The 25,250-nt window shown below is 43.0% G+C and overlaps 1 protein-coding gene across 8 annotated transcripts; it reads left to right on the top strand.

Moving 5' to 3' along the window:
* Positions 1-169: 169 nt before the first annotated feature.
* Positions 170-24,800, top strand: LOC135493097 (ankyrin repeat domain-containing protein 10-like). Of its 8 annotated transcripts, none has more exons than XR_010448187.1 (7): positions 170-486; positions 1,534-1,695; positions 2,366-2,457; positions 2,848-3,200; positions 18,954-19,144; positions 20,145-20,542; positions 21,760-21,899. XR_010448187.1 is itself a non-coding variant. In XM_064779984.1 (6 exons), the coding sequence occupies exons 1-5, from the start codon at positions 286-288 to the stop codon at positions 13,984-13,986; spliced, it is 1,071 nt and encodes a 356-aa protein (XP_064636054.1). In that variant the 5' UTR covers positions 170-285; the 3' UTR covers positions 13,987-13,988; positions 21,760-21,888. The 8 variants fall into 8 exon arrangements, 4 of the variants coding, with proteins under 4 accessions (XP_064636054.1, XP_064636056.1, XP_064636055.1 ...); XR_010448184.1 differs by lacking the exon at positions 18,954-19,144 and adding an exon at positions 13,724-13,988; XR_010448186.1 differs by lacking the exons at positions 1,534-1,695; positions 18,954-19,144 and adding exons at positions 1,323-1,475; positions 13,724-13,988.
* Positions 24,801-25,250: the final 450 nt, after the last annotated feature.

Below are 25,250 nucleotides of genomic sequence, written 5' to 3'. Positions count from 1 at the left end.
CCAACACCCAGCCAAAGGTTGTGAAAGACAGGGGATTATTTTGCCTGCTACACGAGCCTAAAGTCCGTAGACACTACCTCGGGAGTGTAATTTTATAGTGAGAAAATATTTTTGGTACACCCTGTATATTTTGATATATCATGGGGACGAGATAGCAGATGATCGGCCTCATTCCACGCACTGGCAGAGAGTTCGGGGAAGAAATTTTCATCGAATATTCTCATCAATTTTTTCGATTCTGGGCGAAATTTCTCGTTTAATTGACTGTCTGTGAAAAGTAGGAGTATGGAAGAAGTGTCCTCGTTCAACCACTGGGGCAAATCTAGCGAGGAGATCCTTAAAGAACATTTTCCGCTCCACCGCTGCTGCCGTGATGGCGATGTGGAACAACTTTCTTTGTTGATTAAGGAATCTCCGCACAATATCTTCACAGAAGACAGCTTTTACGGCTGGACGCCCGCACATTGGGCAGCTTATTTTGGCAAGGTGGGTAGGATTACATCATTAAGAACCAATTGATTTTGATCCAGGCCTCAATTACTGGATAATTACATGGTTATAAGCCCAATTATTTGTGTACTTTTCTGATGGTCGGTCGCCGGCAACTGTCATGGCGGTGCAAACGTACATTATGCACTACCGGAATACACAATCATGCTGGGGACGAGGATATTCTTTCTAAAAATAGCTTCAAACTTCCTGGTGTGGAGGTAAATTTAGTCCCCTGGAGAAAAGTCCTACTCTTCAAAATCTAATGAACTGATGTGTATTTGGTCACTCTAAGTCTCTGTACGTTTGGCAGAACAATCCAAACTTTGATTCTGATTTTTATGACAATGTTGAGACAGTTGTTGAGTTGTTTAGCGATGTATTGTAGTATCATTCAGGGGGCACCGTGGTGGCCTAAATGGTACCTCCATGATCTGCCGAACAAACAGCAGGTCTCGGGTTTGATCCCGGGCTAAAAACCCAGGCTAGTTGCTTTCAGAGGGGCAGTAACTTCAGTCTGTTGACAGTGTTGTATCTGGTGTCTCTGCCAGGCACAGTAGGTCTACAAAAAGAGTGAAAACCCTGCACCGGTGGACAGTAGCCCAGCTGTAGTCAACTCACACCTCTGAAAAAATGCACAGGCTAACAGGCCAACGTCTTCGACCTTAGCCGATAACTGATGGTGTTTGATTGATGGCGCTAGCTCATAGCTATGGCGAGTAAAACTGTTGATTAAGTGCGGGTATTACTATTAGGCATAGTAGGACTCGAAGTGCAGACATTTTTATCTTGAAATATCTCGGCTAAATTTCTCACCACAATTTCCCTTCTAGTTACGATGTCTGGTGCATCTTTGTGAAGCTGGCCAACAGTGCGATGTCACTACAGTTCGCTTCAACCAAACACCTATGCATATAGGTGCATTTGGAGGCCATGGTCACTGTGTAAAATGGCTGTTGCATAAAGGAGGAGACCCAAATCGTCAGGTAAATAAAACGCTATAATCCAACTTTCTAAATGTATCATTTTTTTCCATTTTGTTAGCTGGCTTGTTTGAGGAAAGTCGTGATGAACGAAACGATCGGTGTCGACTGTGATATTTACACTAGAGAATTTCATCAAACTCCAGCCCACCTTGGTGCATTTGGAGGCCATCCACATTTACTGCATTGGCTCATTTTGTCGGGCGCTGACAAGAACTCACAGGTAAATGAGTGGTCTGCGGCATTTAGCGTACAGTAGAGCGTCTCGATGTTACCCTCAGGCTGTGACTGGTTCGGGTTGGGCATCCAATGGAAATGGAATTGAAACAACTTTACGTTCCTGTTCTGAGGCCTGGCCGAATCTATTTCCATAAATTGCTGACCTGATAACTTCAGACAATGTCGGACTATGATAATTGTGGCCACTTCCTCTTCCGCCTACATGTCCTAAATATATTTGTATGATTAGGATGAGGAGATGATCACAGTGGGTGAGGTCAAATGTAGTTAGTGTAAGTGTTAGTGTAACTATAACACTAACTAAAGCATAACTCAAACATTTGACTTCGCCCATTGTGAAGTATGGGCATGATGCATTCGACATGTCATGTCTGTGTTCAACATGCTGTGTTCTCCACAAGACTGTTTGTCAGGGTGTCCCATCCTACCATGGCAGCCTACCACCCTACCTTAGAAGCAGCCACCCTACCTTGTTCTAGAACTTTGTAAAGGGTTTGTGTAGGACCGACCTACCTTAAATTGCTGGCCCCCTACCTTGAGTTGCACTTTGGGAACACTTTCTGAATATCGGGAGTACCACCCTTCCTTGAGAAAACCCTGTGGAGTACCCTGGACATGTTTAAGTTGTCAATATCTAATTCTTCTGATTGCAGGATTACCTAGGGGAAACACCGGTGCACAAAGCTGCTAGGACTGGGAGCATGGAGTGTGTGAGTCTGCTCGCATCACATGGAGCGCAGCTAGGGTAAGTGCAGAGTCAGAAAACCCGATACCAGTACAGTGTCACAGCTATGCAGTGCTTTCCAACTTCTATTAGTTGCCTACCTACCGCCCAGTCAAAGTTTCATACCACCGAATGGGGCCAAACAACAAAGTCAAAATATTCCACCCCCAAGTCTAAATCTAGTAATGGTATTGTCTTTAGCTCAAGAGATATAGTCAAAGAGCTAATTCTATCTCATCCATCAATCATGGTCATTACGTAATCCCATTGGATAGCCAAGCTGGCTAGCCCTCATTGCACACCCAGCTCTGCTGCTGTCAGGATCGCTCTGTTTTCGCTCCGGACTACTGTGTCTCGTTTCGTGTACTTCAAACAGACCTAGATGCTCAATTTGCCTCTTTAATGTTCTAGAATCAAGAATAAAACGAATCACACTGCCAGCGAGTTAGCGAAGGAACGCGGCTTCCTCGAATGCTCACGTTACCTCGGCCTAGCAGAACAACGACAGGCACAACAGGATCTCGCACTCAAACAGACGTACGCAGTAACCATTCCTGGTGCTACGGAGCCTGGCCACGACGAAATGGAGATGGAGGAATGTTGTCCAACAGCGGGTGGTGTCATCCCGCCTGGGGCCGTGGCGTCATCGGAGGGCGATGTGCTGTTGTATAACGGAGTCGGCAAGAACTGCGTACCGATCGCCGGCCGGAAACGAGGGCGGGAAGACAATGAAGAGGAAACGATAAAGCGGATTCGTACAGGAGGTAAAAAGTAGTCTGCGTTCAGCATTGTCGTTACTTAGATGTTGAGTTTGCTTTACACATTTTGGTGTACTTTTGGTGCATTTCATGAATTTGTCAACATTTCTGGTCGTGGTGGACATTGCATCATAAATAGATAAATGGTATTTTGCAAGAACTACGATTATAGTAAGAACTAGACATTGGTACTTGTATGAAAGCTAAAGCATTGCAAAAATTCTAAAGGGAGCTGCCACACCTGCCTGTGGGTGCAAATTATTTGCTTGCGTTTGACCTGGAGTTTCGAAAATACACAAAAATTTCAAATTTATCGCTGCTGTCAAAAAGATTGATACTGAATCGTCTTGTCTGTGATAAAGAATGTGTTGATGTTCTGTTTTGTTTTGTTCTCTACATTTGGCGTTCATTTCACCACTAAAATAATTTGGATACTTGCAAAATGATCCATTTATCTGTTTGATCAGTGATGCATCACAGTGTCTCATTTTCATAGAATCATTCCATTTCATTCATTCAATCAATCATTAACCATTACTTAATCATTCTGTTATTGTTATCATTGCGGAAAAAAAACTAAAAACTGAAAATGACTGGAATCCTACTCATTTGTCATCACTCTGTTGCCAACTTATCAGTATTTAAATTCTTAGATGAAGTGTCTGAATCAGAATTACCGGGTTATACATCAACTTTTTGTCTTTCTGTACGTTTTTGAAATTCTAACTTTCTAGAAACAGTGAAAAAATCAAACAGTTAAGTGTCAGTGTGCCCATCACAGCAGAAAACCATGCAGAATTCTGTCATAAAACATCTGACTGTGACAATATCCTTAATTATCATCCAATTTTGTACCACTAGAACCATTGGCATTCCATATTTCATCTGAGATTACCGTCGCCCTCATTTCTTGTCATCCTTCATCACCGTTTCTTCATCTTTTCCTTTTCGAAGAGTTGTGTATAAGCAAAGAAAATGAGCAATAATGAAACTGTTTTTTGTGTAATTCTGTGAAATGAAACATTGGTTGTATATAGAGTGAAAGACTTGTTGCTTTGAAACACCTTCAACTGACTTGGATCAGACACAGTCGAGGCAAGTGACTGCATACATTCATCACACATGTACCTCACCTGAGAAGAGTAGAAAATCTCTTGTTGATGAGTGCTGAAAACCCACCTAGAGATTATGGTGATAATGAGAACTAGAAAGACTTGTTGCTTTGAAACGTGTTCAACTGGCTCGTGATCAGACACAGTCGAGGCAAGTGACTGCATACATTCATCACACTTGACCTCACCTGAGAAGAGTAGAAAATCTCTTGTCGATGAGAGCTGAAAACCCACCTAGAGATTATGGTGATAATGAGAACTAGAATTACACCACTCACCTTGGCTGGTACGGGAGAGCTTTTTACTGCTCTCTTGACGATTTTGTACAAGAGGCTGTCACTGCCTTACTGAGGCTATAGATAGACAGGATGGTTTGGGCCTTGGTCTTGGCGCTATTGGTAACAATGATAACTATTTACCATTTGATATTTGAGTAAAAGTTCAAGAAGAGAAGTTGTACTTGTATGGGGCAATGTTAAAATTATTTGCAGTGTCCAATTGTGTGTTCTAATGCTGGATAACTATAGTATTGGTGTGAAATGTGTAGTGTTAAACTAAGTGCTGTATCATAGTTGGAAGGATATTTTTGAAAGCCTTATTTACAACTCTTTTGCCTGACACTATTTTGCCCATTCCTTTGTGTCATTTGCTTTGTACAGTTGGTAAATTCATGAAAAAACTATATTTTTGTTTACCTTTTAAAACCGTATCTTTGAGTCTTGTCCATTCTTCAATTTCAGGTCATGATTGTAGTGAATATGCTTGAAGTGAGTCCAGCATATACCTAATATTAGCACTGGAAAGTGGAATGCTCCTTATCTTAATTTTCTTATGTTCAAGTCATCAAGAGGCTTCGTTATCAAAGTATTTTCACACCAAATAGAGACTGAAATAGCTCTTTAATTTCATTGCTACAACTGGTCCGATCACATTACAAAACAAATTTTCATTGTATAAAGTGGCAATCAACCTTTAATTGGCAAAATGATCACTCTTGCTAATACTAAGGGTAACATGTAAATGTGCTTATCCAGTTAAAAACATGATTGATGTGTCTGCATTAATGTCTCCAGTGTCTGTTCAGACTCGACTCAAAAACAGGCATATTTACTGCAATCTGCTCATCTATTCATCATCACCATCATCATTATCATCATCTTTATTGTTTCCACAAAGGAGTAATATCACTTGTATTGTCTGTTATTCATATAAACTTATATTGCCAAGCTTTAACCATAGTTTGTTTCCAGTTGTCCTATGTCATGACCTGTATAACCCTGTATAGACTGAGGAAGCGAGTCTATTTTCCATAGCATGTTTTGAATAAAAATCGTTGTTAGATAAGATGAGTCATATTGCCCACAACTCCTGGTTCGACCTCTGTGCTTCAAATGATATTGACAAATTCCCAATGCACTTTAGTTGCCAGCAGTTTTGTCAATCAGTAAGTGCTAAATATTCCATGATTCCAGAGCTCGAAAAATGGGTGTTTTTATCGCCAGTGGCTGCGAAGTTCTTCTGATATATTGGCTACCTCGGGTCCCAACCACTTTACTATTTGGCTACAAAATTCCTTGTTTTTGATGAACTGATCACCATAAATTCCTTCAGTTCCTCTAACAAAGAATGCCAGAAGGCTGCTCCAAGATCATAGTCTGCTCTGTTTATTAAAAAAAATTGAAAATTGAACTTGAATTGGACTGTTTCAAATTGTGTAAATACCTACCGAATACAAATATCAACAGTGCTATTGCAAAGACTGTTGTACAACTACTATAAAGGCCAAGTTTCATGATAACTGCAAGCAATATTCACCGGAGTCGGAAGAAAATACAGTGGTGTAGTCCTTTAATACAATGGCAGACATAAGAAAACGCGAATTTTTCCGAGATCCAAGTTTCCCTTACATCACCTTATGGCTGGAGCAGAGACGCGTCATACTAAACAGCTTTTAGTGCATGGCAAATTGCCTTGCCGTTCCTCTGCCTGGTCGAAGCAGTGATTGTGGGCATAGTGACCTTATTTGGCAGGTACACACAGTGTTGTAAGGAGGTTACAAGAACCTTTTTCAATGATTATTTTAAAGAATAGATTTTGCAATGTGCAGGATTTATTTACAGAAAAATTTTGGGAGATGGAAGTTTGTGGAAGTATTTGTGATTGTGATCAAGGATGGTGCACTTATTTTCCAAAATTATGGCAAGATTAAGAAAAGTTTTTTCTATAGTGTTAGTCACATCCTCAGTCCATACAGGGTAACATACAGACTTATTCCCATGTTATCGAATTCCCTTGATTGATAAACTTTGCGATAATTAATTACCTAAATTGGGTGTATTTGGTTCAATGGAATTCTAATGGCCATTTGGTAGAATCGGACTGTAGTATAGTGTACATCGTCAATCATATCATATCGTACGAAATCTTATAACATTCAAGATTGTACATCACTGACTCCAGAAATCTTTGTGGTTTTCGTATCAGACACAGTATTACTAGTTGTGTTCCACTCCCATCCCAATTCCTGTAACAGGCAAATACTGGCACCAGGTTGGAAAATCATCTGCTTATACACCTTTCAAGAAATGGGGCACTGAGTGTCCGAAATAGTGATGTCATAAGGGGAAACTAGGCCTTACGGTGGAGGGACTTGACCAACACACTTGAATGCCTTCAATGACGGACAAGGGGAAAAAGTTAGTTCCAATGCAAGCCACCAATTTTGGGAAGCATGTATATGTCATTAGCCATCTTTGTTGACTTCAAGGCAGCTTTCGACAGTGTACATCGCCCGTCAATGTGACACATCCTCTCTGATTATGGGATCCCAGCCAAGTACGTCGTACGTCTCTTCCAGTGCGTGTACAAGAACAGCGAAGCTGCAGTACTTGTCGATGGTGAGAGAACCGACTGGTTTAAGTAGAAACAGGAGTACGACAAGGATGTTTCTGATTCCCCCTACTCTTTGATGTACTGATAGATTTCCTGCTTCGAAAGGCCTGTGATCAACCAGACAGGAATCCCATGGAAGAAACGCATGCGTACTCTTTTTGGTATTGAACCCGCTGAGTATCTGGCTGACCTCGATTATGCAGATGATGTGACTCTCCTTGAGACAAGTAACCCGCGTGGGGACAGAGCCCTTCACTCCCTGTCAGCAGCTGGAGGAGAAGTTTGACTCCCAATCTCCAAACCGAAAACCAAAGAAATGAGTATTGGTGATACAATAGCTGACATTCACCTAGATGGAGAACAAGTTGACTCGGTAGAACACTAGGATCAGAGACAGAGCCAGATGGCCGGTTGGACATGGAGCTCAGATCACGGATTGGTAAAGCCTCTTCTGCCTTGGGCAGCTAGCCAAGCGGTGGAAGTCACGTGTCGGTCTTCAATGCAAACTACGCATTTACACAACTGACGTTATATCCACGTTGTTGTAGAGTGCCAAAACCTTGGCAACAACTCGGACAGAAGAACGAAGACTTGATGCCGTTGACAGCCACTGCCTTCGTCGCATTCTTGGGCTCAGATGGTTCCATCATGTTAGGACGACTGACATTAGGAGAAGAACTAACCAACCGACAGCATCCCTCTTTTTAAAGATGAGACGTCTCCGCTGGTATTGACATGTTGTCCGTATGGATGAAGACAGGCTCCCCGAGAAGCTGCTGAACTGGCGCCTGGAACAAGTTGGTGGCAAGAGGAGAAGGGGTAGGACGCGCGTCAGATGGCTTGACACATTGAAGCAAGATGGTGCGGCAGCTGGTCTTGGTGAAGATTTGTCGGAAGCTGCCAGTGACAGAAATCAATGGCGATGGTCCCTCGCATTTACGATGGCTTCAGCCATCATGCAGCATGAAAGAAAAAGAAGAAGAATCTGAGAGTGTCGTTTTGTCCGATTTTGTATGTACAGATAAATTCTGAAATATACTTGTTTTATGGACTTGCTTTTAAAATTACATTGAAGTTGTTGTATCCGGATGCCAGGGTTTTATGATGAAGTACCTGCCTCATTGTGAGTAAGCTAAAGACGAGGAAGTTTGACCTTGGAACTAACATGTAGATGCTGCAAAAATGAACCAGAGTAGAGATGCGTTCCTCCAGAGGTGAACCTAGAGTGGAGAGTTGAACCCTGAATGAATATTCGTAGTACCTGCAGAAATGACCTTGGTGGAATGAAAATGTGCAAATTCGAACCTGTTATGGTGATTCGTGCCTGCAGAGATAAACTTGGAATAAAGACGCCTACCTGCAAATATGAACCTAGAATGGAGATGCATGCCTGCAAAGATGAACCGAGAATGAAGATGGGTACTGCCAGGATGAACCTAGTATGGAGATAGGGAAAGGAGTCCGGAATGATTTTTTCTGAGGAATTGTCTAAATGATTATGTTGACTGTGATTCCCATTTGTGACTTGTCGATTGCTATGTCTATAGATGATAAAAAACAAATCAACTTCAAAACTTTGTTTGTGTGAATTTTTTAGACATTTGTAACTTGGTGCCACATTGAGATTTGACTTTGTAATTGTTCACTACCAAACAGTTTGATAATTGTAGACCATGCAAGTTATACTCGAAAAACCTAAAGTGAGTCAATGATGTACAGTCTTTGAACAGATTTCAATACAGAAAGATATGATACTTTCCTTGTGTTCACAACTGCTTTTGAGTTGTAACATTTTGCAACAGCACATGTGTGCATGGAATCCACAGTTATGTCTTATTGGTATGATATTTTAAATGACAATGTTATGGATTCAATTAGGTAGACCTGTGTAAGACTGCAATCTAGTAACCCCAGATGTTTTTCTTGAAAGTGTAAATAACTCGAACCAATTCCAGCTGTCTAAAGTCAGTCAACCTTGAAATAAGGAGAGGCTGAATGTCAACTGATATGCTTGAAACTAAACTGAAAGTGTCCCAAGATGGAATGTTCTCCCCCAGTTTTCTAACTACTCATCCCTGCTAAACGAATAGTCCTCCCACTATTTCTCCTTAGTTAACCAAACAATTGTTATCCTTTTCCATGAATCATGGGAAACTGGTCGTGCAGGATCCAACTGCTGTTGACAGTTCCCGCTGAGAGATACTGGTAGTGTGTACTAAATGCACTTTCCATTCCCCTAAAAGAATCGGACCGCTTGCAGTTTCCCTGTATGGTACCTGACTGCTCATCCTCCCCTGATGAAAGGTTACACAGTGGTTTAGTTCAAACTCCATTCTCTGTTCCCCTGTAAGGTTTCACTTTCGGACTGCTCTGGTTCAGATGCCACTCTCAGTTCCCCTAAAAGATTTAACCTGCCCACGGCTTCCCTGAAAGAGTTCAGACTGCTCATCCCCCTCTGATGATAGGTTACACGATGCTTTCGTTAGACTCCATCTCCTGAAAGCTATAGACTCCTCACTACCCTTCTGAAAGGTTCCAAACTGCTCTGGTTGAGACTCCACTCTCAGTTCCCCTGAAAGATTCAGCCTGCATGCGGTTCCCCTGGAAGGTTCCAGACAGTTCGTTGTTGCCTATTGAAAGGTTACAGGGTGCTTTGGTTCAAACTCCATTCTTTCTTCTCCTGAAAGATTCAGACTGCTCACTGGCGACACTGCTCCCCTGAAAGGTTCCCGACTGCTCTGGTTCATTATCTACTCTCAGTTCCCCTAAAAGATTAAGCCTGGTCACGGTTCCCCCTGAAAGGTTCCGGACTGCTCTGGTTCATTCTCCACTCTCAGTTCCCCTAAAAGATTAAGCCTGGTCACGGTTCTCCCTGAAAGGTTCCAGACAGCTCGTTCTTGCCTGATGAAAGGTTACAGGGTGCTTTGGTTCAAACTCCATTCTTTCTTCTCCTGAAAGATTCAGACTGCTCACTGGCGGCACTGCTCCCCTGAAAGGTTCCCGACTGCTCTGGTTCATTCTCCACTCTCAGTTCCCCTAAAAGATTAAGCCTGGTCATGGTTCCCCCTGAAAGGTTCCGGACTGCTCTGGTTCATTCTCCACTCTCAGTTCCCCTAAAAGATTAAGCCTGGTCATGGTTCTCCTGAAAGGTTCCAGACTGCTCGTTCCCCTCTGATGAAAGGTAACAGGAAGCTTTGTTTCAGACTCCATTCGCTGTTTTCCTGAGACTGCTCGCAACTCATAAGATAGGTTCCAGACTGAGACAACGCTGGTTCAGGCTCTACTTGCAGATACCTTGAAAGATCTAGACTACTTGCAGTTCCCCCGAAAGGCTCCAGACTGCTCGTCCGCCTCTGATGCTAAGTTACAGGGTGCTTTGGTTCAGACTCCTATCTCAGTGGTCCTCAAATATTCAAACTGCTTGTGGTTCCCCTGAAAGGTTCCAGACTTTCGGTCTCGCCTCATGAAAGGTTGCAGGGTGCTTTGGTTCAAACTCCATTCTCTCTTCTCGTGAAAGATTCAGACTGCTCTGGTTCAGACACCACTGAAAGATTCGAACTGCTTGCTGTTCCCGTGAATGGTTGCATACCGCCGGTCCTCGCCTGATGAAAGGTTGCAGGGTGCTTTGGTTCCAACTCCAGTCTCAGTTCCCCTGAAAGATTCAGACTGCTAGTTGTTCAGCTGAAACGTTCGAGACTGCTCTGGTTCAGACTTCACTCTCAGTTCCCCTGGAAGTTTCTCGCCTGTTGAAAGGTTGCAGGGTGCTTTAGTTCCGACTCCAGTCTCAGTTCCCCTGAAAGATTCCCCATTGGCGACACTGCTCCCCTGAAAGGCTCATGACCGTTCTGCTTAAAGACTCCTCTCTCAGTTCTCTTGAATATTCAGACTGCTCGCTGTTCAACTGCAAGTTCCCTAACTGCTCGGGTTCAGATTTTATACTCTGTCGCCTAAGATTCTTGCTGCTCGCTGCTCCCCTGAAAGGTTTCAGACTGCTCTGGTTCAGAATTCACTGTCAGTTCTCCTGAAATATTCAGTTGTATTGCTGTTCCGCAGAGAGGTTCCAGGCTGCTCTGGTACTAGCTCCAGTCTCGATTCTTCAGAAATACTCGGACTCTACGCTCCATTCTCCAAAGATTCTCGCTGCTCCCCTGAAAGGTTTCCGACTGCTCTGGTTCAGACTCCTCTGTCAGTTCTCCTAAAGGATTCAGACAGCTCAGTGTTCCGTAGGAAGGTTCCAGAATGCTCTGGTTCATACTCAACTCTCCATCCTCCTGAAAGAGTCAGACTGTTTGCTGTTCCATTGAAAGGTTCCATGACTCACAGATTGCCCTTGTTCAGAGTCAGGCTCGGGTGTCAGTTCTCCTGAATGATCCAGATTGCTCACAGATCCCCTTGAAAGGCTCCAGAATGCCCAGGTTTTGACTCCACTCTCAGTTCTATAACCCCGCTCCCTGAAAATTTTCCAGATAGTTCTGGTTCAGACTTCATTCTCAGTTCTCCTAAAAGATTTAGACTGTTTGCTCTTCCCCTTATAAGGTTGCAAACTGCCTTGATTCATACCCAAATCACAGTTATCCTGCAACTTACACTTTTTACAGACTTTTCACTGGTCCAAAGAAAGTTCCAGACTGCTCTGGTTCAGATTCAAATTCTAGTTCTCCTCCCAAGTTTTAGACTGCTCGCTGGCCCCGCTGAAAGGTTCCACACTGCTCTGATTCTGACTCCGCTCTCAGCTCTCCTGCAAGTTTCTCCTGAACGATTCCGACTGCTTTGCTCCCTCTGAAAGGTTCCAGACTCCTCAGTTTCGGACTCCATTCACAGTTCTCCTGTTTGCTGTTCCCTGGCTGGGTTTAAACTCCTCTCAGTTGTCTGAAAGGTTCTCAACTTCACTCTGTTCTCCTGAAAGGTGGTAGCTTGTTGTTCTCTCAAGGTTTCTTAACTTCTCGCTCAATGGTTCAAGACTATCAGTTCTCCTGAAAGTTTCAAGATTGCTCTCTGTTCTCCTAAGGGTTCCAGACTGCTCCCAATTCTGGTGAAAGGTTCCAGACTGATCCCAGTTCCCATGAAAGGTTTCAAACTGCTCTCATCTCCCCAAAGGTTCCTGACCCCTCGGTTTCCCTGTGAAAAAAACACACTTCTCTCAGTTGCCTGAAAGGTTCCAGACTGCATGCTTCCAGTTCCCATGAAAGGATCTCAACACTTGCTCTCAGCTTCCCTGAGAATCCAGACTGCTCTCAGTTGCCTGAAAGGTTCGGGCCTCTTTCCAATTCCCATGAAAGAATCTCAACACTCACTCGCAGCTTCCCTAAGAATCCAGACTGCTCTCAGTTCCCTGAAAGGTTCCAGACTGCTTCCAGTTCCCATGAACGGATCTCAACACTCGCTCTCAGCTTCCCTAAGAATCCAGACTGCCTCAGTTCCCTGAAAGGTTCCAGACTGCTTCCAGTTCCCATGAATGAATCTCAACACTCGCTCTCAGCTTCCCTAAGAATCCAGACTGCTCTCAGTTCCCTGAAAGGTTCTAGACTGTTTCCAGTTTCCATGAAAGGTTTCATTCAGCTCCTGCTTCCCATAAAAGGTTTCCAAATGCTCCCAGTTCTCATGAACTATGTCAGACTGCTCTCAGCTGCCCGGAAGGCTCCAGAATGCTTGCGGGACAAATCCGAGAGCTGTGCTCTCAGTCTTGGCTCCCAGAAAGATTCTGAATTGATTCCTCTAAAAAAAACCTACTTGGTAGCAGTGTGATGAAGGCCCAAGCCGTTTTCGGCCATGTCAGTTCTTGCAGGGATTCAAAACGACACATCAGTTTCTTCAGGGATTTCTCTCACCTCATCTTCCAGACCAAGCAGCTCTCAGCTCCCACAAACATTCTTAACTGTGTTCAGGAACAAAATCCTGCCAATTCCCTCAAAGATTCCAAATTCTCTCACTTCCCCAAACCAACTGCAGCTCCAAACGCCTTCAGTTACGCACAGTTACGCACAGTTTATTCAAAACTCTGCATGCAGTTCTATAAACCAAACTGCTCTTTGTCTAAGTATTGTAAACATGATAGTTCAAGGTTTTCACTTCCCCACAATCAACTTTGCTGGAGCAAGGTGCTTTCAGTTCTTTCTGCTTACTGAATACAACCCCCCGCCCCCAAACTTTTGCAGGACCAAACTGCTAGAAATATTTGTAGGTTCTTTGAAGAATTGGACCGCATGCTCTCAATTTTCTGTTCGAACCAAACGTTTATGTAATACTATTACTAAACTACAGGCATATTGCTTCGTCCCCGTTTCCGTTTCTTGCATAGCAGGAGAAACGTCCTTGGCGCTAGTCTAGATCATTTAACATGATCACAACCACATTGTCGATTCACTTCAGAACAAACATCCAATCACCATCTAATAGTTCATCAATGCCCCCATATTTTGCCCGCCTTAAAACATGTTACAATTTTGCCTTTCTAATTACAGTATTTTTTTCACGCGTCTGTCGTATCCTCGATGCTTAGGATGCTCTATGTTTATGTTATTGCAGGCGAGATAGAGTGCAGTGCCTGTCTAAACCCACCGGCTTTCCTTATCGGATTGATCCCGGGTGCAAGTTCGACAAATAACGCCATAAATGATGATGACGCACTGGATGCAAGTGCTACGGGGTCGAACTCCCCACAAGATTTGAGTACAAGTCCTTCTGCCAGTGTTTTGGCCATGTCCATTGAACCGTTAAAACATCCGGAGGGTAGCCCATGTAACAAATTTACAAGGATTAGGAAAAAACGCTTCATATTTGTTGTTTGAAGGTAGGAACCGGATGGTGCCCATCTTTAAATCACGTCTTTAGATGATTAATCAGCTATTCGATTTCAGGTGTGTATTTTCATGCTGGCGAGTCTTTCTGGGGTTTATTCATTTGAAAGTCTTTCGGCAGGTTTGCAAGAAAATAAGTGAAAATAACAATCCACAAGTAGTTCTGATTGTGACATAATTTCACAACTGCCATTAGGAAAATCTCATTGAGAGCTTCCCGATGAAAAAGGTGATGTCGGAAATTTTTGACAATTTGGACGTCACCATCATCAGTTCTAAAGAGAACAGCTGAAATGAAAAATATTTGACAAGGGTATGGTACTTTCTTGTTTCGAGAGAAAAAAACAGGGGAAAGTTTTGGCAAACGGCATAAAATTGCGTAACAAGTCCAAGGGAAATGGTGTACGAAAACACAGTTTAACCCTTGAATATGGGTTAGAACATCAAATAAAGAGCCTTTTTGGAGGGCAGGGCGCATTTTCCAGGTACACTAATAAAATAAGGCAGAATGGGCCCACTGTGCTCTGATCTCGGATGGTAAAATGTTATTCCCTTGACAGACTCGCAGCACTGAAAATATGTTGTTTCACTGTGCTGTCAGCTGAAGCAAGGCATGCACATTTGACAGGTAAACGGTTCAAAATCGGTTTGACATTTTTAAAGAAAGGTAAATACAGTCTGAAAATCATAAACCAGTGTGGCAAAATCTTCTCCAGATACCTCTGAACTGAGAGCATCAAAAATTTTTCTTGAAAGATTTAACAAAAAAACACTTGTTGAACATCTGACATAGTGACAACTTCCTTTATTTGTAGGATAGGAGAAGTCAATGTACTCACTTTTCGTAATCAAACAGCATGGCAGATTTTCTGTCTCTCCATTTTTCATACAATATCGGAAATGCGGTGCCAAGATCCAAGACCGACAAAGGGGGGCACCCAGCCCAGCCCTTGCCATTCTTTCTCGAAGTACTTGCACATTGTTCAGAAGAATGATAAGGGAAGCTTTTGCCTCCATTCTCTCATGATTTTCAGACTAATGAAGTGTTCAGCCAATGTCGCCTTATAAGCTCATATTGCACTTCCCTTATGATTATTTGCTAGTACATGTATAACTGATTATTTGTATTTCAGCCTCCGAAAGTTACTTGTATTTCAGCCACTACAAAGAGGAACTTCACCAGTCCTAAGTGGTCAAGTTGGTGGGGAGAGGGGGTTGTGACACGGTTCAAGCCTTTTGACACAGCTGGAAAGTGAACTCTCAATACAGATCGGCTTCTCTCAGTCATGTCATTTTAGTCAGGTCTGATGTTTGAATAGAAGATTATCACTCGAACAGCACTATTTATATTGATTCACATCAGTACTGACCAACAGTTGATAAATCATGGCTGGCAAATCCAGCTGCCTCCACCAACAAGGGAAAGATGATGAAATGCTGATTTGCACTCTGCATATCTTACTGTCAACCTCAAGAAGAAAGTTAGCTTACAACCAGCAGGCTGATAAGATCTGGGTATAACCAACCACTGAGATCCCGGAAATTAGGCGATTAACGAGCAAGTTATCACGGTATCATAAGCAGGAAGGAAGTGTCGACTGTGTGGCCACAGATGAGCAGGCCAAACAGATCTGGGTGCCACAAGTAGGGCCATGGGTGACCAGGCTGAACAGGTCTGGGTATCACAAGCAAGATGGAAGTTGGGCCATGGACAACCTGGCTGAACTGATCTGGGATCGCAGATATGATGGAAGGTGGGCCACCGAGGAGCCACCGAGGTGGGCCACAGGTGAGCAGGCTGAACAGATCTAGGTAGCGCAAGTAAGATGGAAGTTGGGCCACAGACGAGCAGGCTAAACAGATCAAAGTATTGTAAAGATGAGCAGGGTTAACGGGTCTTGGTATCAAAACTAAGATCCTTGTAGTTAGGCCGGAGACGACAAATCTGGGTATCACAGACAAGCAGGCTGGAAGGAAGGAAGTTTGGTCACAGACAAAGAGGCTTGAAGGAAGTTTGGTCACTGACAAGGGGCTGGAAGGAAGTTTGGCCACAGACAAGCAGACTGGAAGGACGTTTGGTAAGAGACAAGCAGGCTGGAAAGAAGTTTGGCCACAGACAAGCAGGGTGGAAGGAAGTTTGGCCACAGACAAGAGGCTGGAAGGAAGTTTGGCCACAGACAAGCAGGCTGGAAGGAAGTGTAGCCACAGACAAGCTGGCTGGAAGGAAGTTTGGTCACTGACAAGAGGCTAGAAGGAAGTTTGGCCACAGACAAGCAGGCTGGAAGGACGTTTGGTAAGAGACAAGCAGGCTGGAAGGAAGTTGGCCACAGACAAGCAGGCTGGAAGGAAGTTTGGTCACAGACAAGAGGCTGGAAGGAAGTTTGGCCACAGACAAGCAGGCTGGAAGGAAGTTTGGCCACAGACAAGCAGGCTGGAAGGAAATTTAGCCACAGACAAGCAGGCTGGAAGGAAGTTTGGCCACAGACAAGAGGCTGGAAGGAAGTTTGGCCACAGACAAGCAGGCTGGAAGGAAGTTTGGCCATAGACAAGCAGGCTGGAAGGAAGTTGGCCACAGACAAGCAGGCTGGAAGGAAGTTGGCCACAGACAAGAGGCTGGAAGGAAGTTTGGCCACAGACAAGCAGGCTGGAAGGAAATTTAGCCACAGACAAGCAGGCTGGAAGGAAGTTTGGTCACAGACAAGAGGCTGGAAGGAAGTTTGGCCACAGACAAGCAGGCTGGAAGGAAGTTTGGCCACAGACAAGCAGGCTGGAAGGAAGTTGGCCACAGACAAGCAGGCTGGAAGGAAGTTGGCCACAGACAAGAGGCTGGAAGGAAGTTTGGCCACAGACAAGCAGGCTGGAAGGAAGTTTGGCCACAGACAAGCAGGCTGGAAGGAAATTGGGACACAGCCAAGCAGGCTGGAAGGAAATTGGGCCACAGACAAGCAGGCTGGAAGGAAGTTTGATCACAGACAAGCAGGCTGGAAGGAAGTTTGGCCACAGACAAGCAGGCTGGAAGGAAGTTTGGCCACAGACAAGCAGGCTGGAAGGAAGTTTGGCCACAGACAAGCAGGCTGGAAGGAAGTTTGGCCACAGACAAGCAGGCTGGAAGGAAGTTGGCCACAGACAAGCAGGCTGGAAGGAAGTTTGGTCACAGACAAAGAGGCTGGAAGGAAGTTCGGCCACAGACAAGCAGGCTGGAAGGAAGTTTGGTCACAGACAAGAGGCTGGAAGGAAGTTTGGTCACAGACAAGCAGGCTGGAAGGAAGTTTGGTCACAGACAAGAGGTTGGAAGGAAGTTTGGTCACAGACAAGCAGGCTGGAAGGAATTTTGGTCACAGACAAGGGGCTGGAAGGAAGTTTGGTCACAGACAAGAGGTTGGAAGGAAGTTTGGTCACAGACAAGAGGCTGGAAGGAAGTTTGGTAACAGACAAGAGGCTGGAAGGAAGTTTGGTCACAGACAAGCAGGCTGGAAGGAAATTGGGACACAGACAAGCAGGCTGAGGAAATTTGGCCACAGACAAGCAGGCTGGAAGGAAGTTTGGCCACAGACAAGCAGGCTGGAAGGAAGTTTGGCCACAGACAACCAGGCTGGAAGGAAGTTTAGCCACAGACAAGCAAACTGGAAGGAAATTTGGTCACAGACAAGCAGGCTGGAAGGAAGTTTGGTCACAGACAAGCAGGCTGGAAGGAAGTTTGGCCACAGACAAGCAGGCTGGAAGGAAATTGGGACACAGCCAAGCAGGCTGGAAGGAAGTTGGGCCACAGACAAGCAGAGTTGCTCAAAGGCTGTGCACCAGCTTACAAAGAAGAACTAGAGCTGTAATCCCCCCCCCCTCGGCATAAAGTCCCTTAGGACTGAAACCAAGGACCTCCTACATAGCCAAGGTTCAAAAGTCTAAATTTAAAGGAAGAGTCACTTCCACTTCCGTCAGTGCCCCCAGGCTGCGGAATACCCATCTGCAGCTGTTCATATGACACAATCAGGAGACATATCAAAACATAACTTTCAGAAAGTGCTACTAAATATCAAATGCGTGTAGGAGGGCACCTTTGAACAGGACTCTTGCTAGCAAAGTCTGAAAAGGGTGTGTTTACAATATGACGCAAAGTCTTCTCACCCCGTGGCAGACTAGAAGGCCCTAGTGACAAGCTCTTAAGGTCAAGACCACTATCCAATGGAACTCGGCACCTGTCATCAGTGCAGCAATAACTCCCACTACCTCTCCTTTGAGAATTCTCCATCGAAGGTTTCAAAGACCACCTGTATTGATACTAATTGGCTGCAGTATACATGCAGGCCAACCACGTGGCATTATGATTACCTCGATTTCCTGTATTGATGTGATATGTAACTCACCTTTTCACCTTCTCTTTCCCGGAACAAGATGTGGGTGTAAAGGTGTGTGTTATATCATTCAGCTTGTTTTTTATACATCCTGTTCAAGGCTCACTGTTGAAAATACATTTTAGATCGCGTTGTAGATGTTAAATATCCGTTGTCAGTCGTATTCTGGCAGCAGAATGATTGGATTTCGACAAAAGATAGACCAGCTTAGAGCTTAGAACATGGGAAGCTGGGAGGCTGCATGCACTTTCGGCACCCTATGAAACAAAAATGTATTTACTCTGGAGCCTTGAGCAAGATGCTTTCACCATTTGATTTGCCCATGGTGATATTACCTGTGTTAAAAGTGTTGCCGACCAGAAATTTTTGCATCTATTTTCTTTGCGATTTGCGAAAACCTTTTAAAGAACTCCACAATTGGGCTGACGACAAAATTTCATCCAGTCTTTCCAATGAAAAAAATAAAAATTTCCGCAAATCACAAAAATAAAACAGAGGTTGATCACAGTAAAACCTATGATCCATGCCTGATTCGAATTATCTTTTCACTGCCCATTTGATATCATTTCAAAGGTATATTGTTACAAATAATTACACTTTCTCATCCAGGAAATGTTTCAGACGCCATTTCGAGGAGTCAAAATTTTAGTTGCACGAATGGTTTCAGTTGGCCTTTAGATAATAACAACATGGTAGGAACGGCGTACGACCCGCCACAGCGAGTCTCCTCATCTTTGAATGTCTCACGACCCTCACCCCCTCGAAAGTGTTTAGCTTTCATGGGACACTACATTTAGATGGTTAGTTTATGCCAAACCTAATTTCATGTCTGTCTGAGGTGTTGGGGAATAAAATGTAGATTCCTGTATTTTCTCTTGACACTTCTGGGAGCGTTCAAAGTGAAATGGTTTCAAAGACGACTCTTGTAGAAATGACAGATTCCACTAATTCCTAGGGAATTTTTTTAACTTTTGGGTTTATTGTCTGATGTCAGCTATAGTAAAGGTCATCATTTGACTCCACGCTGTAAGCCTGGTCTGAAATCCTGGCCTGGTCCTGAAATCTATCCGAAGACCTCAAGTGAGCTGCTCAATCAGCTCTACCTTAGTATTTCTGACTGGTACCCATTTCCGCACCTGGGTGAAGTAAGGCGAGTTTAACAAAGAGACCTGCCTCGAGGCATCATGCTGACTGTGGGTTTCGAACCAAGGACCTCTTGACTGAGAGTCCAAGCCATTTGACCACAGAGACTCCTATTTTGACCAGTTTTTAGTTGACTGATGTTCTGCTTTCACTGAAATTGAATCTGAAAGTGAAAATGAAAATGAACATTTGTTAATGTCACTCTAAAAATGTGTCCTTCTTGGGAAACAGCCTGCAAAAAGGGTGTGTTTTGTTGATCATTTGAACTGATCATTAACTGAGCTTAGGAAATGTGGAACTGACTGAATGACAGAATGAGTGAAAATCATAATGTTAGGTATTTTTTGGGACATATTTTTCCTTCTGGACCCCTCAAGTGTTGCTTGAAGCGACCATCCGAGACAACTTTCTAACTGAAATTCATCCGAGACAACTTTCTAACTGAAATTCATCCGAGACAACTTTCTAACTGAAATTCATCCGAGACAACTTTCTTACTGAAATTCATCTGAGACAACTTTCTAACTGAAATTCATCTGAGACAACTTTCTAACTGAAATTCATCTGAGACAACTTTCTAACTGAAATTCATCCGAGACAACTTTCTTACTGAAATTCATCCGAGACAACTTTCTAACTGAAATTCTCTGATTTCAGACATTGTTTACAACGGACACATTACTGGCGACTTAGCAATGGACAATTTTATGACTCCTCGTTCTGCCCAGCGTACTTTCGTTACGGAACAGGGCACATCTCTTGGCCCCACTGCATCTTCGACCGGTACAGCTATAAATGGAGGTCACTACGCATATACGAAATCTTTCGACATGTTCCCTGATGATATGGTGACGTCTCCCACCGCAGAGTCTCACAACTCTAGTCAAAATGCTCCTCAACATGCAACTGTCGGACCAGTTGGTTTAATCCATTCTGAACTGGATTCCACGGAGCGTATTATTCCCATGCGATCTACCTGTACGACTGAACCTTGCGACAGTGAAGGTGCTGCTAGATTTGGATGGTCTCGCATTATGGTGCACATCTAAATCTAGGTAAGAGTTTACTTGGTATGTGACGGTTGTTTTTTGAGGATTTTCGTTCTTTTAGTCCTGAGAAGAGGGTTTCATTTGACTGCAGGAATGGAGAGATATTTGGCTCTGCTCTCGGTAGAACTTCGAATTTTCAACATCGGACCAACAATAAGCATTTTACGGGTAGTTCTAAGTGACATGAGACTGATTGTATGAGGGTACCAGTCAGCCAAAGTACGAACTTCAGAAAAATCTTGTACTATCCTGGTAACTGAATTAATGGAATCTGTCATTTCTTCAATCAAGTGTAGAGTTGGCCTGTCATTTATTCATGCAAAATGAGCTTTCTTTCTGTCTAGGGGGCACCATATTGATCTATAAGTCTGTTATGGTCCTGCATTTAGGTACAGTAGAACCTCTATTTTAAGGACACCCTTGGGACTGAAAAAAAATGTTCTTGATTGAGAAGAGTCCTGATTAGAGAGGTCAAACTGAATCAAAAAACCACCACTTGGGTCCAAAACTAGTGTCCTGAATAGAGAGGTGTCTGCTAAAGGAGGTTCCACTGCATAAATGCCAGTGGCCAAGGGCAATACATTCCATACTCTTGATTTGGAATCTTGTAGTTGTGACCTAAGGGTACAACGGTTCTGGTGGTCCACCACCTGCGCCACCATGCAGGGAAATGCACAGAGTGCCTGAGAAATTTCTCAACAGAACTGTGCATTACAATTATCAACTTGAAGTTTGGCTACTTCCTATCTTTATTCCCGACTCCATACTAACTTCCCATTCTCAATGACATATACCCGATCCTTACACGGTTAAATTTAGGGTAAGCATAACTCCTTTTATCTTAACAGACTATGCAGGTAGTCTATACTAATGGGTAGCTGACTTTATCCTTACATTGAGAATCAGGAGTAGGTTATTTACTTGAGAATCAGGAATAAGGAACAAGAAATAAGCAGCCAACTTCAGGCTGTTATTACAATTTGATATGCATGGTTGACAGTATATTTGCCACCAAATTTATTGAACCTCTGGTGAAAGGGACTAATCTCTTGTGGGAGGCTACTGCAAACACAAAGAACCCTGTTTTACCCTTTCCTTATTCTCGTAACGTATGATACAATCTTCAACGCGTCTTTGCCTGCAATTGTGTAGTTGTTATGCCTTCTGTCTGCAGTTTCTAAAATCACAAACAAGTCTATAACATGCTGTTGGTATATTTTCAGAGCCGATGGTACGAAACATGTGTAATGGACTCGCAGTTCACCTCGACGACGGAATGAATGTCAACACCAGCGCTGTGGAACACCAAAGTGAGGTGGCGATGCAGCAAGGATACGATAGCATGATGTGCGACGCTATGGTCAATCATTTCCACGGATCGTAGGATTCCAGTGATTTAAATGGATTTCCAGTGGATTTCCAATGGATTTCCAGTGGATTTCCAGTAGATTTCCAGTAGATTTCCAGTAGATTTCCAGTAGATTTCCAGTGGATTTCCAGTGGATTTCCAGAGCAGATACCGGTTCTTTGTGGATTTCCAACATATAAACTTCCAGTAAAAACTGGTCAATTGGACTTTCATGACCACAGAGTTCTTGCACAATTTCTATGGAAAGCTTCAACTGTATAATGCAATGCTGATACTTGGGACTTTTAGGTCAATTATTTAGGACAGTGAAGTACTTCAAGTTCAGAATTCAAAGAACAAAGTTCTGTCTGGGAATTTTTTAAGTAGGGGGACCTAGCAGACAATTTTAAGGGGGTCTACCCCCCAAAAAAAAATTTATATCACCAAAAAGGGTTTTAGTCTCACGGTAGTAGTATGTTACTGTTGTCATTCTGACGTATATTTTTAACTCCTAACAAATCACTGTATGCGTTATAGCCCAGGGGTAGTATTGTCATATTTGGCTACTTTTGAAGGTTACCAGTTATTCCAGTTTTGCTGAACTGAGTTTCTAAGTGGAGCAAATCAGACAAACGGTTCTGTCTCATGTAAGGAATGGGATGTGATTTTATGTCTACTATCCTCGAAAAGCAGAACCAGCGCTGATTATTCTTGAAGTCTGTTGAGACCAACTGCCTCTCTATCTTCAGTCTATATACAAAATGAGTGCATGTCTGTCGTGGACATTAAATCCAGTTATTGCTACTTGGACTCTTCCTTCCTGTTATATGACAACAAGTACCTAATCGGCCGCAGTGATGTATTCGATTTCCAACAGAGGTTTCAGAATAGTTTCTATTGAATTATTCGCCGGGATTGCTATTTCAGAGTTACTCGTCTGTAGAAAAAAGAAATGCAATTTCAATCAACATTTGTGTGTAATTATGCTGCCATCGTTTGTTGCGTACCGTGAAGTTTATTTGTACACCTGCTGAAGTCTGGTAGCTTACTGTCTTGCTAAAAAGCCTGTATCGGATAATGTAATCGGGAAAATATTTGCCGACATTCTGATTTTTCGGAATTTTGAACGATTTGATCGAGTTTGATGCCAGTGTTTGTTTCACTCTGATGAGCACAGACTCCAGTTCTTTGTGGATTTCCAGCATCTAACTCCGGTTAAAACCGGTAGATTCTAACGTTGTTTTAATTTTGTTGTATACGATACAATGCTGTAGTTTAGGCTATTTTTCCTGCCAGTTGTTCAAGTACAATACGTCATTTTGTCTCGTATTAGAGGAAGAAATCTCATTATTGCAGATTTTTCAGTTTTTTTGAGGTCTTTGTGTCTTGAGTAATATTTTTAGCTACAATTTCACCACAACATAAAGAGGCAGTTGCATAATTAAGGTTGTAAGACGAGTTTGCATGTATATAAGAGGAGCTGTTTTCTGTACAAAACTTAGAATTCCCTTGAATCTCCATCTTCTGTTTCAGATTAGTTTTTATGTTTGATGTTTTTTGGATGTCACTGTATGAGAACGAATTGCTCCGGATAAGATTGATAATCAAACTGTTTACAGCTACAACTCAGCAGTATGTGTGGGCTGTATTGGTCTAGATAGAAGAACGGTTGTGTGTGTGATTGATGTATAAATTTAGAATGTAATTGTGCTTTATGAACCGTAACGGTAAGTGGCAGGTACCGTCGTTTGAACACACACCGAGGAAGACCATGCAAGGGATCATGTATTATCAGGCAGGCCTCCCAAATGACTGAGCTCAGGGGAAGGGCTTGGACAAATGTGTTAAAACGGCCAAGAGGTGTGCTCACTGGTAAATTTACAAAATACAGTAGGACCTCTTCATTAAGGACACTCTCAGGACTGACAAATGCTGTCCTTAATAGAGAGGTGTCCTGATTAGAGAGGTCAAATTGAATGGAAAGTACCAAAACTAGTGTCCTTACTAGAGAGGTTGTCCCTAATAGAGAGGTGTTCGCTAAGGGAGGTTCCACTGTAATCTTGTTTCCATCTTGTAGCAAGGTCATCATGTCGTCGTTTTCATAAATTTCAAGGTCAACTTTTAACCAATGTGTTACGCTGTAGTGCCCACACAAAATGAGTTCATACTCAGTTGTTGTTGTTGATTTGTTTGTTATCCGAAAAAAATTGGCGGTTTCTTCGATGATCCAAATCATGCCTACAGACCTTCATCACCAGATGAACAACTTTTTGTTTCATTTCATTGGTCAATCCAGAAAGTCAACTTTTCCGACATTATCGATAAGCTTCCTCCTGTCCCAGGGATATCCAGGATAGGTCAACTTGGTAAGTGAGAAGACCAGGCTGATTCTCGGCAAGCTGGGGAATGTTATCCTGGCCATTTGGTTTGAGATCAAAGAAGTATGGTGTCGAGTGTTTTAGAGTGTCGCGGCTCAATTAGTCTGTTTCCCTATTGAGAGTTGATGTTGATTATCATGTGCTTCTGTATTGATATTGTAATGTAGTACATTTACTTACTCCACATTGATATTACTATCCAGGGTGATGTTTACATTATGTTCAGATACAGTGTATCTCGGAAAAATGCAACCTTGAAATATTTGTAGTAACGTTTCCAGAGACTGACATTTTGCCTCGCCAGCTCTATATCACGACAACAATAACTGTTGTCCACGCGTATTGCTTTGGCAGAATTTATCAAACAAAATGTTCATTACTTGTTCGGACTCTTGTCAGTTTGGCATGTTTACTGTGTTGTGTAGTGAAACCATATTTCAGGGTTGTATTTCAGGATGTCCTGAATGTGTTGAACACATGCGGTGTTGGCTGACGCTATATGATGTGTTAAATTTATTTGTAAGAAGCAAACTGTGAAATAAATAACACTTTGTTTTAAAAATGATTGATTCGAGTTGTTGATTTGGAAACAAAAATATATAATTTTTCTTACCTACTGAGGCGTGTCTAGCGATATTATGGTTGTGACTGTGGGAGGACCAGAGGCTACAGAGGTAAAACACCTCTAAAAGTTCAAAATGGGCAAATGGGTCCCCCTGAAACTTATGATCCACAGTTGGTTTTTACAGTAACGTGCTGAGAGAGAGATGGATCAAGTTGCAAACACATTACAGTTTGGCTCAAAAGAAACTGAAATGTTCATTACTCCAGAAAGGTGTCTCCCCAGAATTGAACCCGGACATACATGTGTTGTGTGGTAGCCAGGAGTGTTAACTATCGGACTATGAGGCTCCTGAAAAGAGCCCTGTCTTCTATAAATCTTGACTGCCAGCAGAATCTCTAGCCATGGCAGTAGATCTTGCATAAT

This window comes from Lineus longissimus, chromosome 9 (genome assembly GCF_910592395.1).
Source record: "Lineus longissimus chromosome 9, tnLinLong1.2, whole genome shotgun sequence".
Lineage (NCBI taxonomy): Eukaryota > Metazoa > Nemertea > Pilidiophora > Heteronemertea > Lineidae > Lineus > Lineus longissimus.
The sequence above is the reverse complement of the archived record's forward strand: the minus strand, read 5'-3'. Positions and strand labels throughout refer to the sequence as shown.